The sequence below is a fragment of the Taudactylus pleione genome, unplaced genomic scaffold (genome assembly GCF_031769625.1).
Source record: "Taudactylus pleione unplaced genomic scaffold, aTauple2 ptg000015l, whole genome shotgun sequence".
In the NCBI taxonomy this organism is placed as follows: Eukaryota; Metazoa; Chordata; class Amphibia; order Anura; family Myobatrachidae; genus Taudactylus; species Taudactylus pleione.
In genome coordinates this window covers 10530817-10551496 of record NW_028284417.1, presented here as the reverse complement: position 1 = coordinate 10551496, position 20680 = coordinate 10530817, and the positions used below count along the sequence as shown (strand labels likewise).

General features: G+C 40.6%; 1 protein-coding gene across 6 annotated transcripts in view; it reads right to left on the bottom strand.

Annotated features, from left to right (window-relative positions):
* Positions 1-251: 251 nt before the first annotated feature.
* MEI4 (meiotic double-stranded break formation protein 4) overlaps positions 252-20680 on the bottom strand; it is a 225687-nt gene continuing 205258 nt past the window's right edge. For all 6 annotated transcript variants that reach the window (XM_088470527.1, XM_088470530.1, XM_088470531.1 and 3 more), the window contains one exon: positions 252-566. In XM_088470527.1, coding sequence (XP_088326653.1) covers positions 318-566 — 249 coding nt within the window. In that variant the 3' untranslated portion in view covers positions 252-317. The remainder of the gene's footprint in view (positions 567-20680) is intronic.

Below are 20680 nucleotides of genomic sequence, written 5' to 3'. Positions count from 1 at the left end.
GACCTAAATAATAAATATATGTAACAGTGTTGAAACAATTTAAAGTTTTTGCAACTACAAATAAAAATGTTGAGTCAATACATGCTAACATATATGAACATAGTATATAACTAACACAAAATATGTTATACATATATACTCACACATACATATTGTCTGGGAATAATGTGACACAGAGTTTAAAGAAGCTTAAATCTTATATTTTTATGGATAACAGTAATCAAAAGGATTACAAGTTACAAACTGGATGTGTTATTCATTTCTAAAAGATGTTCTATTCCAGAAACTTTATTACAATTTATATACAAAATCCTCAATTATTCTTCAGTTGCTCTGCAGGAAAATAAAGTTCTTAGCCTCCACAAGATTAGACTAAACAATGGAAATCTGTCAGAAATCAGGAGTATTGTATGGTCAAGGTTCTGCATGAACATTTTTGTTCCATCATCAAATATTTCAAAATGTAAAATGTCTTGCTCTTCTTTTCTGCTCTGGAGAAGATTTTCCAACAATGAAAACAACAAAGAAATGTTCTCATATTTAGATATATCAAATATTGTCCGGTTCTGTAATAAATAAAAATAATATAATAAATAATTAAATAATAATTATGGAAATATAATAGTACAAACAGGACTAAATGCAAAACAGATGGATACCTTTTTATCATATATCATATACATTCTCTAATCAATGATTGATGGAGCAGTAAACTGTAATACAGTAATAGCAGCGGTACCTGTGAAAAGAGTCATGGTTACAGAAAACCTGAGGGAGGATGTCTTCTTTAATATAATAAAAGGGGGGGAATAACCACATTGTTGTACATGTTAAATACACTGTAACAAATGGGCCTGATTCTGAGTCAGACACAAGTGGAAATGCGGATGGATCTCGTTGATTTCAGCATACTGTGCATGCGCCAAAGGAGGAAATTGGCGACTGTACATGCGCTGGAGCAGGCATACGCATACAAACGGAAATCCCTACTGCATATTGATTGATCCATCCGTCGAAGTACCACACTTTCTGTGAAATGGCTTTTCTGGGCGGTGATTATGCAATCACACAGGGCTGTTCTGTTTCGTAGGAGTGTCATGAAAGTGTTTTGGGCATGTACAGTAGGCCAACTACCTTGCCCAAGAGATGTTGCAGATTAATCTTTTGACCTAGCATGGGTTAAGTGCAAGTCCAAATACCAATGATGATGGCTGCATACTAATGGGCGGGATAGGCTTCGACATCAGATACACAGGTTCTCAGGATACAATAAATAGGCAGATTCTCACATTAGCATAATGTAGTAAGTAGGCTGTGTCCTGTGTCCGACTCAGAATGAGGCGCAAAAAGTTTTCGACAAAGACATAAAAAAAAATGTTAGATGTTCTGCAGGCTGTGGATCACCAGGTGTGATGTGAAGTGGTGACTCTGCTCTATCGCCTAGTCTGCATGTGCCACCGACAGAGTTTTTACCTGTGGGGCAGACTATGTGACAACTCTATGGAGACATCATAGGTTCCTCATATTTCCTGCTTTTTGGGGGGGCATGTCCAGCTTGTTTCAATTGGCCTATCCTGAATTTCTTTGTCAGGGACATGTGTCTGCCTGCACAACAGAGAATATCACATCTCTCAGTATCTGGCACATTACATCAATTTCTCTTACTTTTCTGATACGTCTGGAAATGGTTTGCCTAGAATCAATGTTTTATAGGTTCCAGTAGACTCTCAAACAGCAGTTCTGTATTCCTAAAACTCTCTTCCTGGATAATAGTGACTGCTATCACCAAAATCTAGCGAATGCAGTTTCCTCGCCTTTCCATCTAAAAGGATTGGAATACAACCTCCTGGTTTATGTGAAATGCAGATACAACTGGAAAGAAAGTTTAATTGGCTCTCAGAACACTATCCTCATAGTTATTTTAAAAAGGGTTCCTTACACCATTGTACTTATAACTCTCTGACTCTTCTGACAGAAGTAACTGCTATCAGGAACACCATCTTCAGTGTCATTTATCTCAGAGAAACTTCCACATTGATTCAAACGGGCCAACCATCAGAGCATGAAGCCCTAGATTGAGGTCCGGCATAGCCACCGAGAACCAAATACAAGAGCAAATCTTCTTTACTGCTTGGAAGAAGCAAATCATTTATTCTGTTGAGTCCAATAAGGCACAGTGCTGATATTTACACCTTGATTGTGAATAAGATCAAACCTTTACTTAACCTATTCTGCAGAAATGCAAAGGTAAGTGGAATGGTTGCTTGGGTTGGATTTTCCTTGGAGTTATGCTTGTCATAGATCTCTTCCAAACTTTTTAATACACTTTTGAAGAGTTATTTTTTCCTGCCTTCAAAAGTCTGTTGATAAAGGACTGATACTCCTTTATATTTAAGCAATTCCCATATCAATAACATAGTTGTTCTAATATTTGGAAGAAAGACTGGACCCATGGACAATAAATATGGACAAAGATGTGGAGGCCAGGGTTTACCTGAAGTATCTCAAAAGCTGGGTACACATTAATAGATATGTGTACCCAGTGACCCAACAAGCGTCAGCACGGGCAATGGGCTGACATATCGGCCGACCGGTACACATTAGAAGATTGCCCAACTGCCCGATATGTTGGCCCCAGCCGCATCCCGCTGCATGGGGTTGTCAGTTGCATCGTCAGATTGAGCTGCATGTAGGGCCGACCTGATGATGCCACTGATACCCAAACAGAAGCGCACATGGCCTGACATAGAGCATATACATTAGACAATATTGATAATATATCGGACCGATGCATCGTATCAGCCGAAATATTGTCTAATGTGTACCCACCATTAGACTACGAGAACCACACCTTGGCCAAAACGTCAGGATTGTTATCACTTCTATTTTCTATTCTTTGATATTTCTTAGCAAGAGATGAGTACAGTAAACCAAGATGACATAGACTTGTTGAAATGTCCATGGGACTGTGAATGCCTCTATTTCCTCTGTCCCTGGAACTTTGTGCTGAGAGAAGAATATGGGTACTTTGACATTCTGTCTTGCTGCTATATTGTCTACTTGAGAAAATTGGAAAATATTGTCATGTAGAGGCATTCCCTTCGAATCACTTTCTTTTCTTGCATTTTTCTTTCTTGCTACAGATGTGTAATTTTACAGTGTGGCTTTAGTCTCGCCAAATAGACCTCTCATAGCATCAGGTCCCATTACTCAGCCAAACAGAGCATCACTGGAAATTCAAAACCTGCATTACTAGCATGTACTGATTACTGGGGCTTGTGACATGTACATTTGTGTGTGACTGAATCTGAATCTGTGTAAATGGGTTCCCATGTGAGCAGTTGTTGCTTTTCCATATACCAAGATCGGTTGTGCTTCATATGCAACTTTGTACATGTGTAAAACCAAATCCTGTGTGGTCAATGTTGCAGCTTAGTGTCTCTGGTACACTATGAGATGCTTCTTCTGCATCTGTGATGTCACTAAGGTGCAAAATGTAAAGAAAATATGGTCCACTACTCACCATGGAGCATTTTTTACCAAATGTAATGGCAGTAACAGATGATTGAGGAGGAAATAAACACTGTTAATGTAGTTACTTTAATCATGTAGAATATGATGTAAGGTGTTCGTTTTTAAGTTTTGAGTAGTATTAACCTAGAAATGCAGCATACCATGGATTGTGCAGCATTGTGCATTCACAAGTGTGATTATTTTATGCAAGACACACACATATATGTCAGTTGATTGGGATGTAAGTGTGTTTAATATACTGTATACTTGACATAAACCTGGTGCATTTGCTTTTGGTGCAGACCTGGATGTATCCTGAGATGTGATGGTCTGAGCATGGGTGGCTGATTATTAGTCTAATAGATCTCTGTGCACTGGCTCAAAAGGTGAGCTACTTGCAGCACATACAAATTTTCATATGTCTAGCCTATTCTGATTCTTAGGGAACTCGGTTAAGTCTGTCTTTTTGTAAAATTGGGTGTATTGGAGTGGCAACCATGTGAGTGCATGGAATCACCCTGTCTTGGAATGTCATGGGCATGTATCAAAAGCTCTGTGCAATTCTGAGTCATGTGTATGGGGACGGGAGGCCAGTTTCTGATGGATCTCTTATACCTAGCATGGGGCTGTTGCAAGTGCTGATACTAATGATCATAATTGTAGCTGTGGTGAAAAAGTAATTGGCGACATGGCATTGAACTCGCAGATGCACGTATCCCCACATTAGTATAAAGTACTATAAGATCTGTCGGCACTGATAGTAGAAACAGAAAAAATAAAAGAGCACAATACTATAGTCTGTGCAGATGGCCCAACCATTGCCATGTATTAACTATATTTTAGTGCTAAAAATGAAATATTTTGTTTTAGGCGTAGATGAAGGATTTCAAATAAAAAATAAAAGCATACTAGCCTTACAGGTACTATTAATGTGGGGATGGGTATGATATGCCGGTGGCTGAATAGCCGGTTCAAATCCCGACGCCGGAAGCCTGATCAGTGAAGATACAGACAGCAACGGTAAGTACCATAACCCTTCCCCTCTCCCCCCCTAACCCTCCCTTGGTGGTGCCTAACACTAACCTTAACTGGTGGTGCCTAACCCCCACCCCCCTGCCCGCACCCTAAACCTAACTCTTCTGGGGGGGTGCCTAATGGTGCATACACACGGTCAGATCTGTCAGATGAATGATTTTACCAACGATTTGAATGATTTCAAGACAGTATTAAAATGAATAAAATCGTCAAAATCTGACTGCAAACACAGACAATGTCAGATATCGTTATCCGACATGCGGGAACACGCATCGTCCATTGTTGCAGGCCCACATGTCAGATTTTCTTTCAGATATGAACGATTTCTACAATCGCTATCGTTCAGATCTGACACAAAATCTGACCGTGTATGTGTATGTCCCCCCGGTGATACCTAACCCTAACCCCCCTCCTCGTAGCCTAACACTAATCCTCCCCGGGGGTACCTAACCCTAATCTCCCCCCCCGGGGGTGCCTACACCTAATTCCCACATCACCGGGGAAACTCTAATACTTACTCGGGTCCTAACGTAAACGCCGGTATCCTGAGATCCTTCGGGATAGCGGCATCAGCATTTTGCCAGGCAGCGGGACTCTGGCGCGAACAAGCCAAGCGAGGCAAAATGCGTGTCGTGCAGTCACGGGGCACCCATGCGGCCGGCGGTATTTCATACCGATTCCCTATAGACACCTTATTATATTAGCATTTACTGTAGCTACAACTCATAGACATTCTAGCACATGTATTTTTATGTGGTAAAGAGATTCAACGTAATTTTGATTGGTACTACTGGTATAACATTAGATATGTGATTGCACTATAGATATATCTGTGCAACAGTTCATATGCCTTTGTCTTTCATATTTAATGTTACCTGCTTTGATGATAGAGCACTTGCACTTTACTTTCATCAATAACGATCTAACGGTCATACTATCCTATTCAACTGATGCTCCAGTATAACTATGTTGCTAATTGTAACAAAATGTTATGATATCACAAATACATGAGATATAGTGTATACTCTTTATTTGTAACTAAAATGGCCTGTACACATGGGACGATCAGACAATGATCAGATATTGTTGTCTGATCTTCCTGCATCTGCTGGATGTTCAATATTGAACATCCAGCAACATGCACCCACCCCTAATCATCTATAACAACCCGCGATTAACGATCGTGGGTCCCTATAGTAAATAGGCTAACCTGGTCGATATCGACCAGGTTGGCCTGCATGCACGGGCGATGGTCGATATCGATCATCCGTGCCCGCGCATCGTTTGGTTTTTTGAAGGGGCCAGAAACTGGTTGATTTGAACGATAACGATGTATCGATATTTTTCAAATCAACCAGGGAAATCTGACCGTGTGTATGCACCATACGTCTATGCATCTGCATGAATTAAATACCAGTATAAATATTTATCTTGTTAAGTGATTTCATTCTAACGCAGCCTGTACTACATCAGGTCAGTATTAATCTCCGTACTCCTAGTCTATACCCTCCCTGTGGTTCTCATACCAACCTATTGATTCTCTCATTAATTTGTCCAATACCCTGGGGTATGACGAATAACAGCAGAAATGAAATTAGGGCTTATGAAGGGAACAATATTTGACTGTTGTTTCAAGGGATGATTGCAATGACAGATCTCTCACTCTCTCTCCTCTACATCTGTTAAGAGAATGAGTAGCAGAGTCTGAATGTAGGATTTGTTATTCCCTACTTTTACTTTTTTATCTGTTTCTCATACTTCTTATTTGGACATGCCTGATTCAAACCTGCTCGCTAGATGCGTTCACACGCAGCCGTCAGCTGCGAAAGTATGCAAAACCCGCGATCGCATGCCCACTATGTCTTGGCGTGTGATCGTGGTGTGTATTTAGATGCCCACCAGCCTGTCTTAAGACACCCACTTTCCCTTAGCAATACACGTAATCTCCAGCAAGTGTATTCAACAATCGGTAACAACGAGTACCATCGGACCCATACGCAGCACTTGTGGCTGACCATACCCTACCGCAAGCACTGCGAGTGCTTCAGTGTGTAATTCAGCCATGTGACGTGTACTATGATCCTGTGTCTTAATTATGCATGCCCCTAAAATGGCGTTAAGACGCACAGACACACCTGCGTTCGCACCACCACACCTTCGTTTCCACCGACCAACCTGTCACCAGCCACAAACGGCTTGTCTTGTTACTCATCCTAGCGAAGCGTTTATGTACAAGGGGTGATCGCTTTGCGATCGCATGGTGGTTCGCACACTGCGTCTTATACGCGGGCGCAGATTGCAAACATCGGCCGGCTACGCGTGAACGCAGCCTAGCGAGCTGGTCTGAAACGGGCCCATAGTGCTTTGAATTGGGAAATATTATCCCTTATAGGTGTGCAATTGACTCTATTTTGCATTATAGTAGACTCTGGTGTTTTTTATTTTACATGTTATATGTTGTATTATGTGATATGTAAATGTCTTAATATTTCGCCATTTAACAATCTGGGGTATTACAACCATCACTCAATATATATATATATATATATATATATATATATATATATGTGTGTATATATGGTATATCTATGTAGTATGACAAATACCTTTTGTCATCTGTCTGAAGTTTTTTTTTTTGCCAGTCAATTTTAATGATAATTGATTTGAATTAAAAGTTATGTTTTAAATTATATTTTTCTGGACTGAATCCAAGGAGTGCACCCGTTATAGAGTTCTTGTGTTTGGTCTCTCTTCAAACCAAACACCCTCCCTTTTCTCATCGACATTTTTAGCTCTGGGTAGCACCACCACCTCTATGTACTAACATAATACTATTTGTCAAGTGACTATAATATGGTTAGGTGGTTACAATAAATTTGAGATTCGATATTATTCTATACAGACTTTCCTTGATCGGTGCGGTGAGTTTCCCCTTTTTCCCCCATCCCCCATTTACTCTAAGCATATAAAGGAGTTAGATGATGGATCTGGCAGATATAGCAAATGGTTCCTGTAAGATAAATATGCTTCTTTTTAATTATTATTTTCATTTTTTCATCTCTGCATGAAAAAATGAATTCTTTAGTTTTGATGAAGTTAATCTTTTTTTGTTCTACCTAGTCTTACAGGATGTACAATTTTAAGCATCATTGTAAAGATCAATTTTGGTCTAACAACATTTTGTTCCTAAGGTCCTGTAGGTATCAAATAAAGAAGGTCAGGCACTTTGTACTATAAAGTGATTAAGCAGACTGAACAGAAATATTGTTTAGTATCATATTGGATCTTGAGGAGACATTGATCTTCAAATGTACAGAATTACTATTTGTGAAAGACTGATAAAGGAGGATATTAGAAAGTCAACATGGCAGTTTTCAAACAGAATGTTCAAGAGCAAAATATGTTTCAATATTATCAGAGAATCAGATCAGCAAAGAAGGAAATTAGAACATTATAAAGTAAAAATAAAGCTAGAACGGGCTCAGAATGATGCTGAATTATTAAATTAGGATTTTATGAATACTGTGTTCTATGAGACATTCTATATTCAAGTTTGCTTTTATAGTAGTTTACACAAATAATTAAGACTAGCAAAGCAACAAAAAGAAGAGCATAACATTTCATATAGAGTATAGAACGTTTTTAGACCAAGATTGTGGTGCACAGTAAACTGACTAGTCTTGCCCAGCTACAGCATATTAGGATACAATCACTGCCAACACTAACTTTAGCGAATACTCTTGTCACAGAAAATCATACCTCAGCCAAACCACCTCAACAGTTCATGGGGATTACAGGAATGTAGTTGGGGTTATGTCAGAAAGTAGGCATGGTTGGGTGGTTAAGGATGTGTCTTGTATGAAATGGTGGGCATGTACTGCATGGGGCTGAGCTTATTTTGTTGCACTTCTATGTGGGTAAATTTTGAGAGGCATAAAAATTGCTCTGGGTTGTGAGTACTATTATTCCATTATATATATATATATATATATATATATATATATATATGTATTTATATATATATATATATGTATATATATATATATACTGTGACAGGGTCAGCATAATTCCACATGAAGTGAATCCGTAATGTCCAGATGCCCGGATGGCACAAATAGATGTGCGCGAGGCAGGTAGCTCACCTGAAAGTTTCTTAGCTTCACCAGGGTGGTTGAAGCTAAGGGGGGAGGAGTGTGACAGGGTCAGCATAATTCCACATGAAGGGAATGTGGAATGTCCAGATATCACAGGTTTGGCAGAGCAAAGGCAGTAGGACTGCAGGGTCCAGTTCAGGTGCTAACCTCAATCAAAGTCTGGAAAGGCAGCAGATTACAGACACCTGTGTGAGGCTGGTAAAAGAACTGCAGAGATACTGGGAAACTGATCATGACGGTGAAGTAGTCACCCAGGCTATAGGCCCGGGGTGACTAGTGTTAGGGATTCTGGACCTGTGGGTCCACTAAAAGAACTGTATTTTTGTTTTGGAAGATTCTGTGTACCATTCTGTAACATCTTGCCTATGAACACTGCACTTTCCTGTATTCCTGCCTGGGGTGAGAAAATAAACAGATGTTAGATTTTACCCGGTCTATGTGATTCTTGTCACAATACCATTACAAAATTGCATAAAAAACAAAATTGTAATAATCAGAAAATTGTTGAAAGAAATTGTTATGCAGGAAATCATCAAATAAAAAAAAAAGTATTATTATGCATTTATTTTTTCTGCATTATTTTTCTATATGACAGGCTCAGAAATTGTAATCATTTATTCAAGTGAGAAATCATATGGATTATGTGTGAATCTATTACTATAAAATTGGTCTCTTATTATATTTGTGTGATGATCTAAAAGCAGCTATATAGCGTGTGCATCACATGTAAAGTGCCCAATATACGCCTCAGCTCGCGCTGCATGGAAGGAGTAAATATAACGAGAGGGGAAGGGAAGGGCACGCTGTTGGGACTGGAAGGGTGGAGCATATGAGTTCCGTTTACCTGCCATTAGTTACATATTAGTCACTTAGGAGCTAATTCAGACCCGCTCACTAGGATGTGTTCGCTCATAGCTGACTGCATCTTCAAGCACTGCACTTTAAAGCCGGATAAAGACGCATACCACTGAAGCTGCACAGCTGTATGATTGATTAAAGATACCTTTATGGGAAAGAACATCTGGAATTTCACGTGAGTATGGTACGTTCACCAACACTAAATTGCTAATGCTACAAGTATGGTCAGACGGTGGTTGAAGTTGGAAGATTAAAGATACCCTGTATACGTTTAACCTCTCATATACATATGTGAGTGGGGTGCGTGATAGGAACAATTCTTCCCCGTCTGCTAATATTGAGAAATTATATTGTTGAGTAAAAGAAAGACCGACCAATTGCTTCCCTCTTCTTTTCTCTTTTTTATGTATGTCTCGGAAATATCGAGCGATAAAGAGAAGACGCAAGATTGGGACATAATCGGAAGTAAAAAACCCAGGATTGACTTGGTTTCTATTTTTATTTTTATATTTTATTTTATTTCATTGTTTTATTTTAGTTTAGAGCGCCTACATCTGAGAACTTCATTCTCTTTGGTATAATAGCTGGCCGATATTAGCAATCTGCGCATGCGTATGCATCGCAGTGCGTGTGTGCGAACCACTGCAAAAGATCGGGAAGCGTTCACTTGCCCAGCATAGACAGCCCAGCTGAATGAGTGACAGGAGAGGTCGTTTGTGGGTGGTAACACTAGAAACTAGAAACGGGGGAGTGGAGGTGCGAACGCAGGCGTGCCAGAGTGTCTTAACGCCGTTTCAGAGTTGTGCATAATTAACAGGCAGCGTCATTGTACATGTCACCTGGTTGAAATTCACACTGAAGTGCTCGCAGTGCTTTCGGCAGGGTAAAGTCAACCTCAAGCACTGCAATCGCATCCGATGGTGCTCGATGTACCAATGGTTTCATGCACTTCCAGGAGATGACATGCGCAAGTGGGCATCTTATGAATTGCTGGTGGGTGTCTGCATACACAAACTGATCGCATGCCAAGACATAGTGGGAGTACTAATGCCTTGCCATGCGATCGCCTGCCTACTTTATAGTATTTATAGCATAGTATTATATTTTATAGTATTATATATTATTATAGAATATTTTGTCAAAAGACACACCTCAAACAACCAATGGTGGCTTGGGATGACATTTTCCCATTTATCTGGATAGACCATGCTGCCAATGTGCTTACTTTAGAAGTGGTACAGTACATCTACTCCGTAAAGTCCATAATGTAGATTAGATGATTCCCTGCTGTTGAATCTGATGGTTTGTTCTTAGGTTACAGAAGAGTTCAATTCTACTACTGTTATTCTACCTCTCATTCTAAGGGACATCACATAGCTACTATTAGAGGTCAGCTGAATAGAAGATTGATGGCTAATCAAAAAATACAAAAGCATGACCATATATAGGGATTGAATTCCCAGCTTTAGGTTGCATGGAACATCAGATACCTAACTTTGCTGTGAGGACAACTCAATGCTCTTCTTGCAAGTAAGGTAGCTAAAACTCTTACAAGGCTGAACCAGAAGTTCTATTAGAAAAGTGATAACGTTAGACTTCAATAATTTTGTATACAAAATGCAAATGGATCTATTAAGACTGCTACTGTTCAGCTTATTTTTGAACCACCAAAATTTTGAAATTCAATGCTTTCACAATCTTTATACTAAAATCTACCTCTGTCCCTGAATTTACAGGCCAATTGTAACCTCTCTAAATTGTCCACTGAGGCAGTCAAATTTAATAATGACCCTAAAATGGATTAGGAAGTGCTAACAACCACTAAATATACTTCTGCCCCAAGCCCCAATGGATTTTCTGCTATTATAAGACATTTAGATGTACTCTAATTCATCAGCTCACTAATTTGTCTTACTCTATTCGGGAAGGGGCGTCACTTTTGGTTCAGCTACAGTATCTCTGTGATTCATAAGGATAGTTAAAATCCTAATCAATGTGATTTATAGGCCAATTTCTCTTTTGAATGTCAATCTGAAGATGCAATATTTGCAAAGCTGCTGGCCAATAGAACAAATGTTTGGCTATTCAAACTCACCAATACCAATCAAGTTAGCTTCATGCAAGGTCATCACCCTTGGAAAATACCAGGAGAGTTAGGGTTCGCCAGATTAATGTCTTGAAATCTCATTGAAAATGGCTTTGGATACTAAAAACAATTCAACCACATTGATTTGCCCTTTATAGAGAAAGTTTTAAATTCATTTGGTATGGGAGAAGGAATTCCTAGTTGTGATTCTTTATTGTAACCCTTCAGCTTTTTTAACCATACTGTATTTTTTCCCTCACAATGGAATCCTGCCTGCGAGGATTTGACAAAACACATCGAGTCTGATGTAGTCAAAAGGTCAACAATGACAATATTGACAATGATAATGTTGAACCACAATGTTGACAGTTATGATGTCAACATTGTCAAAATGTTGACAGGCAACATGTTGATATTATGCACACAATGTCGACATATGAAATGTTGACATTGTTATAATGTAGACATTAGGTTTAGGCTGTGGGTGGGAGGGTTAGGCTGCAGGAGGTTAGGTAGGTTAGGGATAGGCACTTGAAGGAGAGTTAGGGGTAAGGATTAGGGTTCAGGATAGCAGAAAAATACTTATACGAATGCCGTAGGACTGACCCAGAAGTTACGATCACATGACCGTCCAGACCCAGCAGCCGCTTCAGCTGCCCAGAGCGGGTAAGCCCCCAATGGGTCAGCTGGAACAATATATAGACATTCTAACATGTGGACACTTCACCACTGTCTACATGATAAATGTTAACATGGCCAATGTCTACATCATGTCCAAGTCAACATTCTCATGTCGACATGAATGGCGACATTATGACTGTCGAAATATCATACCACACCCCATTGGGAATATAAAATATCTCTATATATGGACAACGTCCTGCTTACTCACTATAAACCCTTAACAGCTCATCGCAAGGGTTTCAGTGAATTGCACCAATTTGGTTCCCTCTCTAACTTCAAAATGAACCATTATAAAACTGCAATGTTGCAATTATTTTTGCACCATGTAACAAAACAACTGATAGATCTCAAGTTTCATCTGAAATGGTAGCCCAGTAAAATAAGACTTTCATTTTATAGCAGATGATCTCATATTTGTGGGATGGCAAGAAACCTTAGTGCTACTAAACTTTAAAAAGTATTTATATGCTGCACATTTTACCTAGTGTTTTCAATGGTATTCTCTATCAGTGTCCAGAGTCTGGGTAGACAGTAAATCAGTTTATCTATCCTACTCCGCGACAACTACATAGAATACTCAAGTTTCCGTTCTCCAAATGCTCACTCTCACCCAATAACAGGGAATTAAATTTTGTTACCCTTTTAATAATGTAGGACTAAGATAGCAAATACACTTAGTATACATAGATATGGCAGTTTACGGTGAGCAACCAAAATGTCTTTAAATGTTGCTCATCTGTCTTTTAGTACAGGTCATTAATACTAGTAGTCAGGAAGTCCAATATTGATACACAGTCTAGCACAAATCAGCAAACAAGCATAATGTTAGCAAGGTTCAAATAACAGACAAGTGAGAATGTTTGCAGACAAGGATATTGCAAAGCAAGGCCAGTAAACAAGCCATATCAGTTCATGGTTAATCCAATATAAAGACAAAAAAGAGAGTAGTCTGAAAGCATGCCAGAAATCCAAATCCAATGTATCTTTCAAATGTGTGTGAGTGTGCACTAGTGCATGACCACAGAACAATAACCTAGTATAGACTCTTTACAGTTATTAAACGGTGATGGACAGATTATTTGGCAATGCACGTGAAGCTGGAGACCCATTTTAGCCTATGACACTATCACAGATAATCTGAGAGCTGTAACACAGAAAATTTGTAACGGCACAAGTTTTGAATAAGTGCTTAGGTAGTGCAATACATATTGCTGCGTGTGATACTATGACCAACTTCACAAAGTGACTTTCAGGCTTAGTGGGGTAATTTTTTAAAACAATTTTGGATTAAACAGAGCATAGACATTATTAAGCAGATTTTTTTTCTTTTGGGAATCAAATACAATTCCATATTCATCTTGCCCTTGAATGTTAACTGACGCATAATAATAGATGTAGAACCTGAATGTGGATCATGGAATTAAGTCTTCTCATAGAGATAGGTAATTGCAATGATACCACAGTAAAAGGTCCAATAGAATTGATCGACAAGGAAACCTTAACTCCAGTGGTTACTTATGGGGCTGAATTAATATCCTAACATATGCCTGGATAGTACTTGGAGCATAATTTAGAGATGTACACAAACACAATGGTTACATACATCTCCAATGTTTTTAGATCTGAACATGGGCAGATCTGGGGTTGCAATGTCGCCCCAAAAGCCACAGCATGATTGACATGCTATGGGCATGATGGGTAGGCAACACAGAGCGTTTCACAAAATGGGGGCATGTTGGCTCCATTTTCTGGTTGTACCAAAGCCAGTGTCCAATGGTCACGCAGTTAATCTAATGTCTGCATCTCTGGACGCAGCATCGGATCAGAGATACTTGCAGTGGGCGTCTTATACTTAAGATGCCTTCTGAGGCTATTGTATATTGTAGTACAGCTGCTGCGTACAAATACACAGTGGCTGTATTACTGAGTCCATCTCTGAATCAGGCTGATGCAAATTGGCTGTAACCTTTTCCCATGTCTCCTTCAATTTTTTTGTGTATAGTTGTTGTTCCTGTTGTACATGACTTAAAGTGTTTGACTGTGGATGATAGCCATAGTTTACACAAAATGGACTGCAATGTGGATTTATGGTATCTGTGTCACGGCTGCCAACACTTGAGACTCCTGGGAGGAGGCAGGCCTACTAGGCACCATAAACTGGGGTGGCTTTAGGAATTACCTTTTCATGTAATCTCGATAGCACGGAATAAAAGTAAATAGAATTTATTCACAGGAGAAATATAATAGCAAGATCTCACATAAAGTCTCAACAACACTAAAGCTCACATAAGCAATAATGAGTATAGGAGAAAACCCCCCATATAGTCTTTAACACAGAAAAGTCAATATGGTAGGGAACCCCGAGTCCAGTATGAGGCTAACACCTCAGGATGGTATAGAGGAGCTTCACCTGTGTGGAACCCTGTAGTGATGGAGATACAGAGCAGAGTGAGCCCTGTGATGCGGTGAAAGACGGAGCAGGGTTGAGCCCTGTGATGCAATGAAAGACGGAGCAGGGTTGAGCCCTGTGATGCTGTGAGGTTGAAGCAGGGTTGAGCCCTGTGATGCAGTGAGGTCAGAGAAGGGTTGAGCCCTGTGATGCGATGATGTCGGAACAGGGTTGAGCCCTCTGATGAGATGAGGTCGGAGCAGGGTTGAGCCCTGTGATGCAGTGAGGTCGGAGCAGGGTTGAGCCCTGTGATGCAGTGAGGTCGGAGCAGGGTTGAGCCCTGTGATGCGGAGGTTGAAGCAGGGTTGAGCCCTGTGATGCGGAGGTTGAAGCAGGGTTGAGCCCTGTGAAGTGGTGTGGTTCTAGAACAGGGTTGAGCCTTGTGGTGTAACTAGAATCCGGAGCGGGGTTGAGCCCCGCAAAGCAATGAAGGTTGAAGCAGAGTTGAGCCCTGTGAAGCAGTGTAGTTCCGGAACATGGTTGAGCCCTGCAGTGTAACTAGAATCCAGAGCGGGGTTGAGCCCCGGAATGCAATGAAGGTTGAAGCAGGGTTGAGCCCTGTGAAACTGTGTGGTTCCGGAACAGGGTTGAGCCCTGCGGTGTGACTAGAATCCGGAAGGGGGTTGAGCCCCGCGATGCGGTGATGATATCTGTAACAGTGTAGTTGACAACTGTAATGAAGATGGGTTCGATGTCCACAGGAGTGAGAGACAACAGGCAAAGTAAATAGTGCAGCAAAAGGTGAAACCACAGCAGTGGAGCAAAAGCAATACTTAGGCAATGGCTATGCTGAGCTCTGTAGTGCGGCTGGTAACTGGCATCAGAGGTTTACAGTAGCTGGAACATGAGCGAAGATATAGCAGAGTCCACAGCAACCCACATGCACAGCAGGGATCTGGCAGGAGTCCAAGAAAGACCTGAAAGTAACGTTGCACAGACACTGAGGGCTCTATTTATTAACATTATTTTGACAAAAATAAAGTGAAAAGGGTGTTTTCACACCCTTTTCCCATTATTTTAGTATCACCTATAGTCATTACAGGGCAATTGGAGTAGAATTTGTAAAATTCTACTCCAACCCCTAAGTATCACTTACTTTTAGTAAAGCAGATCGCATTTCCCATAACTGTAAAAAATATCGGGGAAAGCCCTGTGATAATAACGCCACCTGGAGGTAGCGTTATCCAGGGCCTCCTGCCCTGCTCTAACGGGGAGAGCAGAGCCGGGAGTCGGTCCCTGTAATCAGCTGTGTGGTCTAAACAGACCGCAAGCTGATTACTGTAAAAATAAAAATAAAAAAATAGTAAAAAAAAAAATTTACTTACCTGACTCCAGGGACCGGTGATCGGACCTCCGGTGATGTCTCCCCTCCGGTCAGCTGGTCTCCCATAGTGCACTGCTGCCCGGTCATCAGGTGATCAGGCCCCAGTGCAGTATGGGAGATCACCTGACCAGAGGAATGGAGAACATCACCGAAGGCCCGGAGCATGCAGGTAAGTGTAATTAAGAGAGGGGGGGTTGTGGGGGGGGGGGGTCGCGTGGGGGGTCAGTGATCACGGGGCGGGGCTTAGCACCGGGGGTGGGGCTTAGCACCGGGGGGTAGCAGCGGCAACCGGTCGGCGCATGCGTGGGCACTTAATCACGGTATTTTTTGCGAAAATACCGTGATAAGGCTCCGAAGGGGATTTGCAGGGACAGAGCTTTATCGCAAGCTCTGTCCCTGTAAGGGATTTGTAGTAAATCCCTGTGATATTGCCTGAATTCGCAATGCAAATTCACTCGGTAATATCACACTACAATCTGCATTCAATATGCGGATTGTAGTAAATAGAGCCCTGAGACACAGTTAATAACAGGCTTGATACTAGAAGTCTGTATCCATAGGAAGTTCAGAACATGTGACCCAAATGGAATCAGGTTTGAAATAATGAGCAATCTAGGAATCCCACAACCTGACAACACCTTGGAAACAGTTGATCACTTTAACTCTCTATTCCCTGTATGTGAAGAACGCCAGCAGGCAGAATAGCTCCTCCAACGACCACAAAGGAACTTTGGAAAAAGTAATCTATCTTTATGTACTGAAATAGTCGCAGTCCTGACAATCTGCCAAAGACAAACACAGATGTGTCCTTCAGTCGCAACAAAAAGCCCCTATTGGCGCGCCAGTTCCCTGGCAACTCAACCACGTTGAGCATCTTTCTCGCTTAAAATCTGCATTAATAAAACAACTGGAAGAGACAAAACTACTCAATAACACTGATAAATCTGATATGCCACATTTCTACATCTGTGTGTGAATGAGTCTGAATCTGTATATGAAGTGCTACGCAGTTTCTGTTGTGCGTCATCTGCAACTTTGAATGTGTTTAACTAATTCCTGTACCATTGACGATGCAGCCCAGCATCTTTAGTACAGTTTGAGTAGTGCTTCATTGCATCTGCGATGCTAAATTTAAAGAAAAAGATGGTATGCTATACCGCTCAGAGCGTCTCAGTCACCCCAGGAGTCTCGCACCATGTGGCATATAAACGCTAGGGGGCATATCCAATTGGCCGCCGCAAGGTTTTACCCACAAAAAAAGTATGCAGACTTTGCAACCATTTTTGGATTACTGCATATCCGATACCCGTGGTCTGATTTAAAAAACTGATCACAGGATTTTTTGTGGTCAAAATCCCACGGGGGACAAGAAAAATAAACTCACCTGTTCAGGTCTTTGCTGTGTCCGGCTGCTGCTTCTCCACACTCCCTAGACTGGCTGCTGCACGGACTTCTTGAGATAAGGGACTGCACAACACACTGAGGTCACACACACTGGACGGGGTCACACACACACTAACGGGAGGGGAAGTGGAGGAGAAGGACAGTGCTGCCTAAAGATGAGTAATTATTGGACTAATTAAGCTAATTGGAAATTTCCAATTGCTTAATTAGTTTTTTTTTTTTGGGGGGGGGGTTTCCGCAGGGCCCAAAAGCAAGTCCCAACTATTTTTCCTCAAAACAAGGATTTAAAGAAAAAATAGACCTGCTCTGAGGTGCTCAAAAACAAACTTGGGCACTTAAAAAAAACAGTCAAACCCTGCAACCAATTAATTACCAATAATATTGCTCCTGTGGGAAAAACTCGGCAGGTACGAGGGTTTTCATAAACTCACACCTAATTGGATATGCTCATAGGTGTATGAGGACAATCTGTATTCTCTCCACTTGTCCTGCTGATAATTGCTATAAATGTGTAAATATGGTTTTGTTCAAGACATCAATGCTCTATTTTTGTGATTGGTCATTTGTTTATGGATGATATCCTAATGATTATTTCAATTTGATCTGCAGAATATCACAGGATGCTTTCCAGAACTGAGGCACAATGTAGTCTGGTCAAACATGGAGTTATAAAAACTGATTTAAAAATAAACAAGCTGTTTATTAGGGCCTGATTTAGAGGTGAACAAAGTTTGTGTGCGGCTTCAATTTTTCACAAATTTGCAAGTGCAAAAATATGTGCACACCCTTATTCCGCACGTGCACAGTAAGGGTTTCTTAAGACTTATAGCACATGAGCAGTAGCAAAACAACACTCAACTGCACTAACATCAGCAATGAATCCACCTCTGAATCCAGCCCATAATGTGTCATTGTATAGAATCTATCTAAAAACACTAGGATGGTGGGGAGTCCCTTGGAAGCTGGAAAGTATGTTATAAAGTCTGATGAAATGTCCCCCACAAACCAGAAGGTATAGACAATGGGTGAATCAGACCACATAGTAATGTATTAGAAGTTTTATTTCAAGCACATACAGGACAACCCTTTACATACTATTTTAGAACGCTGTGGCCATCAATAATATTGAAACTCTTTTGTTTTGTTTTGCCAGGATACCCAGCAGTAGGAAAATCATGGAACTGTTATATCAGCCACCTTTGTGAATTAACAGATGGAACATATAGATGAGAACTGATAGACAAACATCCATCCTCCAAAACTTCAGCCCCTTTTAAAATACATATTTCTTTACAGACCTTCTTAGGTAAGTATTCTCTAACCTATTCTACCCCCTAACCCTCCCTTAGGGGTGCCTAACCCTAACCTCCCCCTATGTGCCTAACCCTAATCCCTCCTCTAAGTGCCTAAACCTAACCCCCCTTCCCCGCCGCCTAAACCTAAGTGCCCCAGGTGGGTGCCTAACCCTAACCTCCCCCCAGGGATGCCTAACCCTAACCCCCCCTTCCCCTACCCTAAACCTAACCTCCCAGGGGGATGCCTAACCCTAAGTCGCCCCCCCCCGGGAACCCTAAACCTAAGCAGTAGCTGTGGAAATACAGTTTAAGATATCATATGAAAAGTAGTAATAGCTGTTATGAATTTATTTTCAATAAGAATGGGTAAATGGCTCTGAGAATGATCCTGATTTTCATCATATTGTCTTTGAATTGTTAGACTCTGCTCTGTAAGTCACTAGAAAATGAAAAGTAAAAAAAAAAAAAAGCAATGACCACCTAGCACGTCGAAAATTCTATAATTTGGCTGATTTGATGTATTTCAGATTATGATGATCTGTCAGGATGGTCACTGGTGCAATTGTACTCTCAAGTAAATGTCTTCTTTTGTTCAAGTTCAAAACTAAAGCCAGTAATTCTCTGTGCCCAATTATTTTGACCTGCTCCAGTTAGAATGATATAATACTGGGGAGGACATGAAAGATTTTTTTAAACTGACTGTAAGCTCTATGTTGGCCCTTCTGACCATACAGTACATTAAAGTTAAACTACTGTATCTTGGAGAATCCCTTAATGAAAAAACAAGAAATTGTTGGAATACTTGATATTTTTATGCTCTGGTCAATCTAAAAATTCAATAATACTTGTCTCAAAAGTACATTTTTCCATCTTAGCATGCAATCCATGTATTTTAAAGTTTTCAAGGACCTGCATACATGTTTTCAGTGTGTATCTTGAATCTTGAAAGTAAATAAGGATTTTATCCAATAAATTAAAACAAACTGATCTAAAATGTCTAAGAAAACATAATTTACTAAATTTAGAAAATTCAAAATGCACCACTAGATATTGAAAGTACCCATATCTGTTTCTAAACGTCTTTTTTCATTTATCTCCAGCTGAGATATGGTTCACCTTATAGGTTTTTCTCAAGTTTAGTAAATATTTTGGCTCCCTGCAATCATTCAAATAATTCAAAAATAAGTGGTAAATATATGTGTGCCTTACAGGGCGTATTAAGAGAGGAGGGGGCCCGTGTTCATTCACTGTCCGAAGCCCCGTCCTCTCTCCCCGGCTGCCGTCAGCGAACTGACAGCAGCGGTAGACTACGGGCATTAGAGTGTGCCTTGAGTCTACTGCGCATGCGCAGATCACCGGGCAATGGTGTGATAGCATGTGCAAAACGCAGAGAATTTGATTGTGGTGGCCATTTTCCAGGCGTTTTCTGTAGAGCTACTCTGTGGGACATCGGACAGGTAAGTATAAAAAAAAAGTATGGGTGCAGGGTGTGTGGTGCGGGCCCCCCTGGACCCAGGGACCCATGTGCACCGCGCACCCTGCACTCACTATAGATACGCCCTTGGTGCCTTATAGTAACTGCATTGTGTGCTCTGTAATCTATAATTGGCCTTAAGCCTCCATCTTCCTTACTCACAAAAAGAATAGAGCTACAGAAGGTGATGTAGATACATGAATAAAGCCTCTGGTCAAGTTTTCTTCAATGTATTGTTTTAATATTTGCAGTTCAGGTGCCACTGAAGAATATATTTGAACAAAACAGACTTTGAACACCAGAACAAATGCCACCTTACAGGATATATGATTATATTGTGGATGAGTTTCTGCTTATTTTTTTGTCAAAAACATTTTTACAATATTGATAACAGTATGAAAACT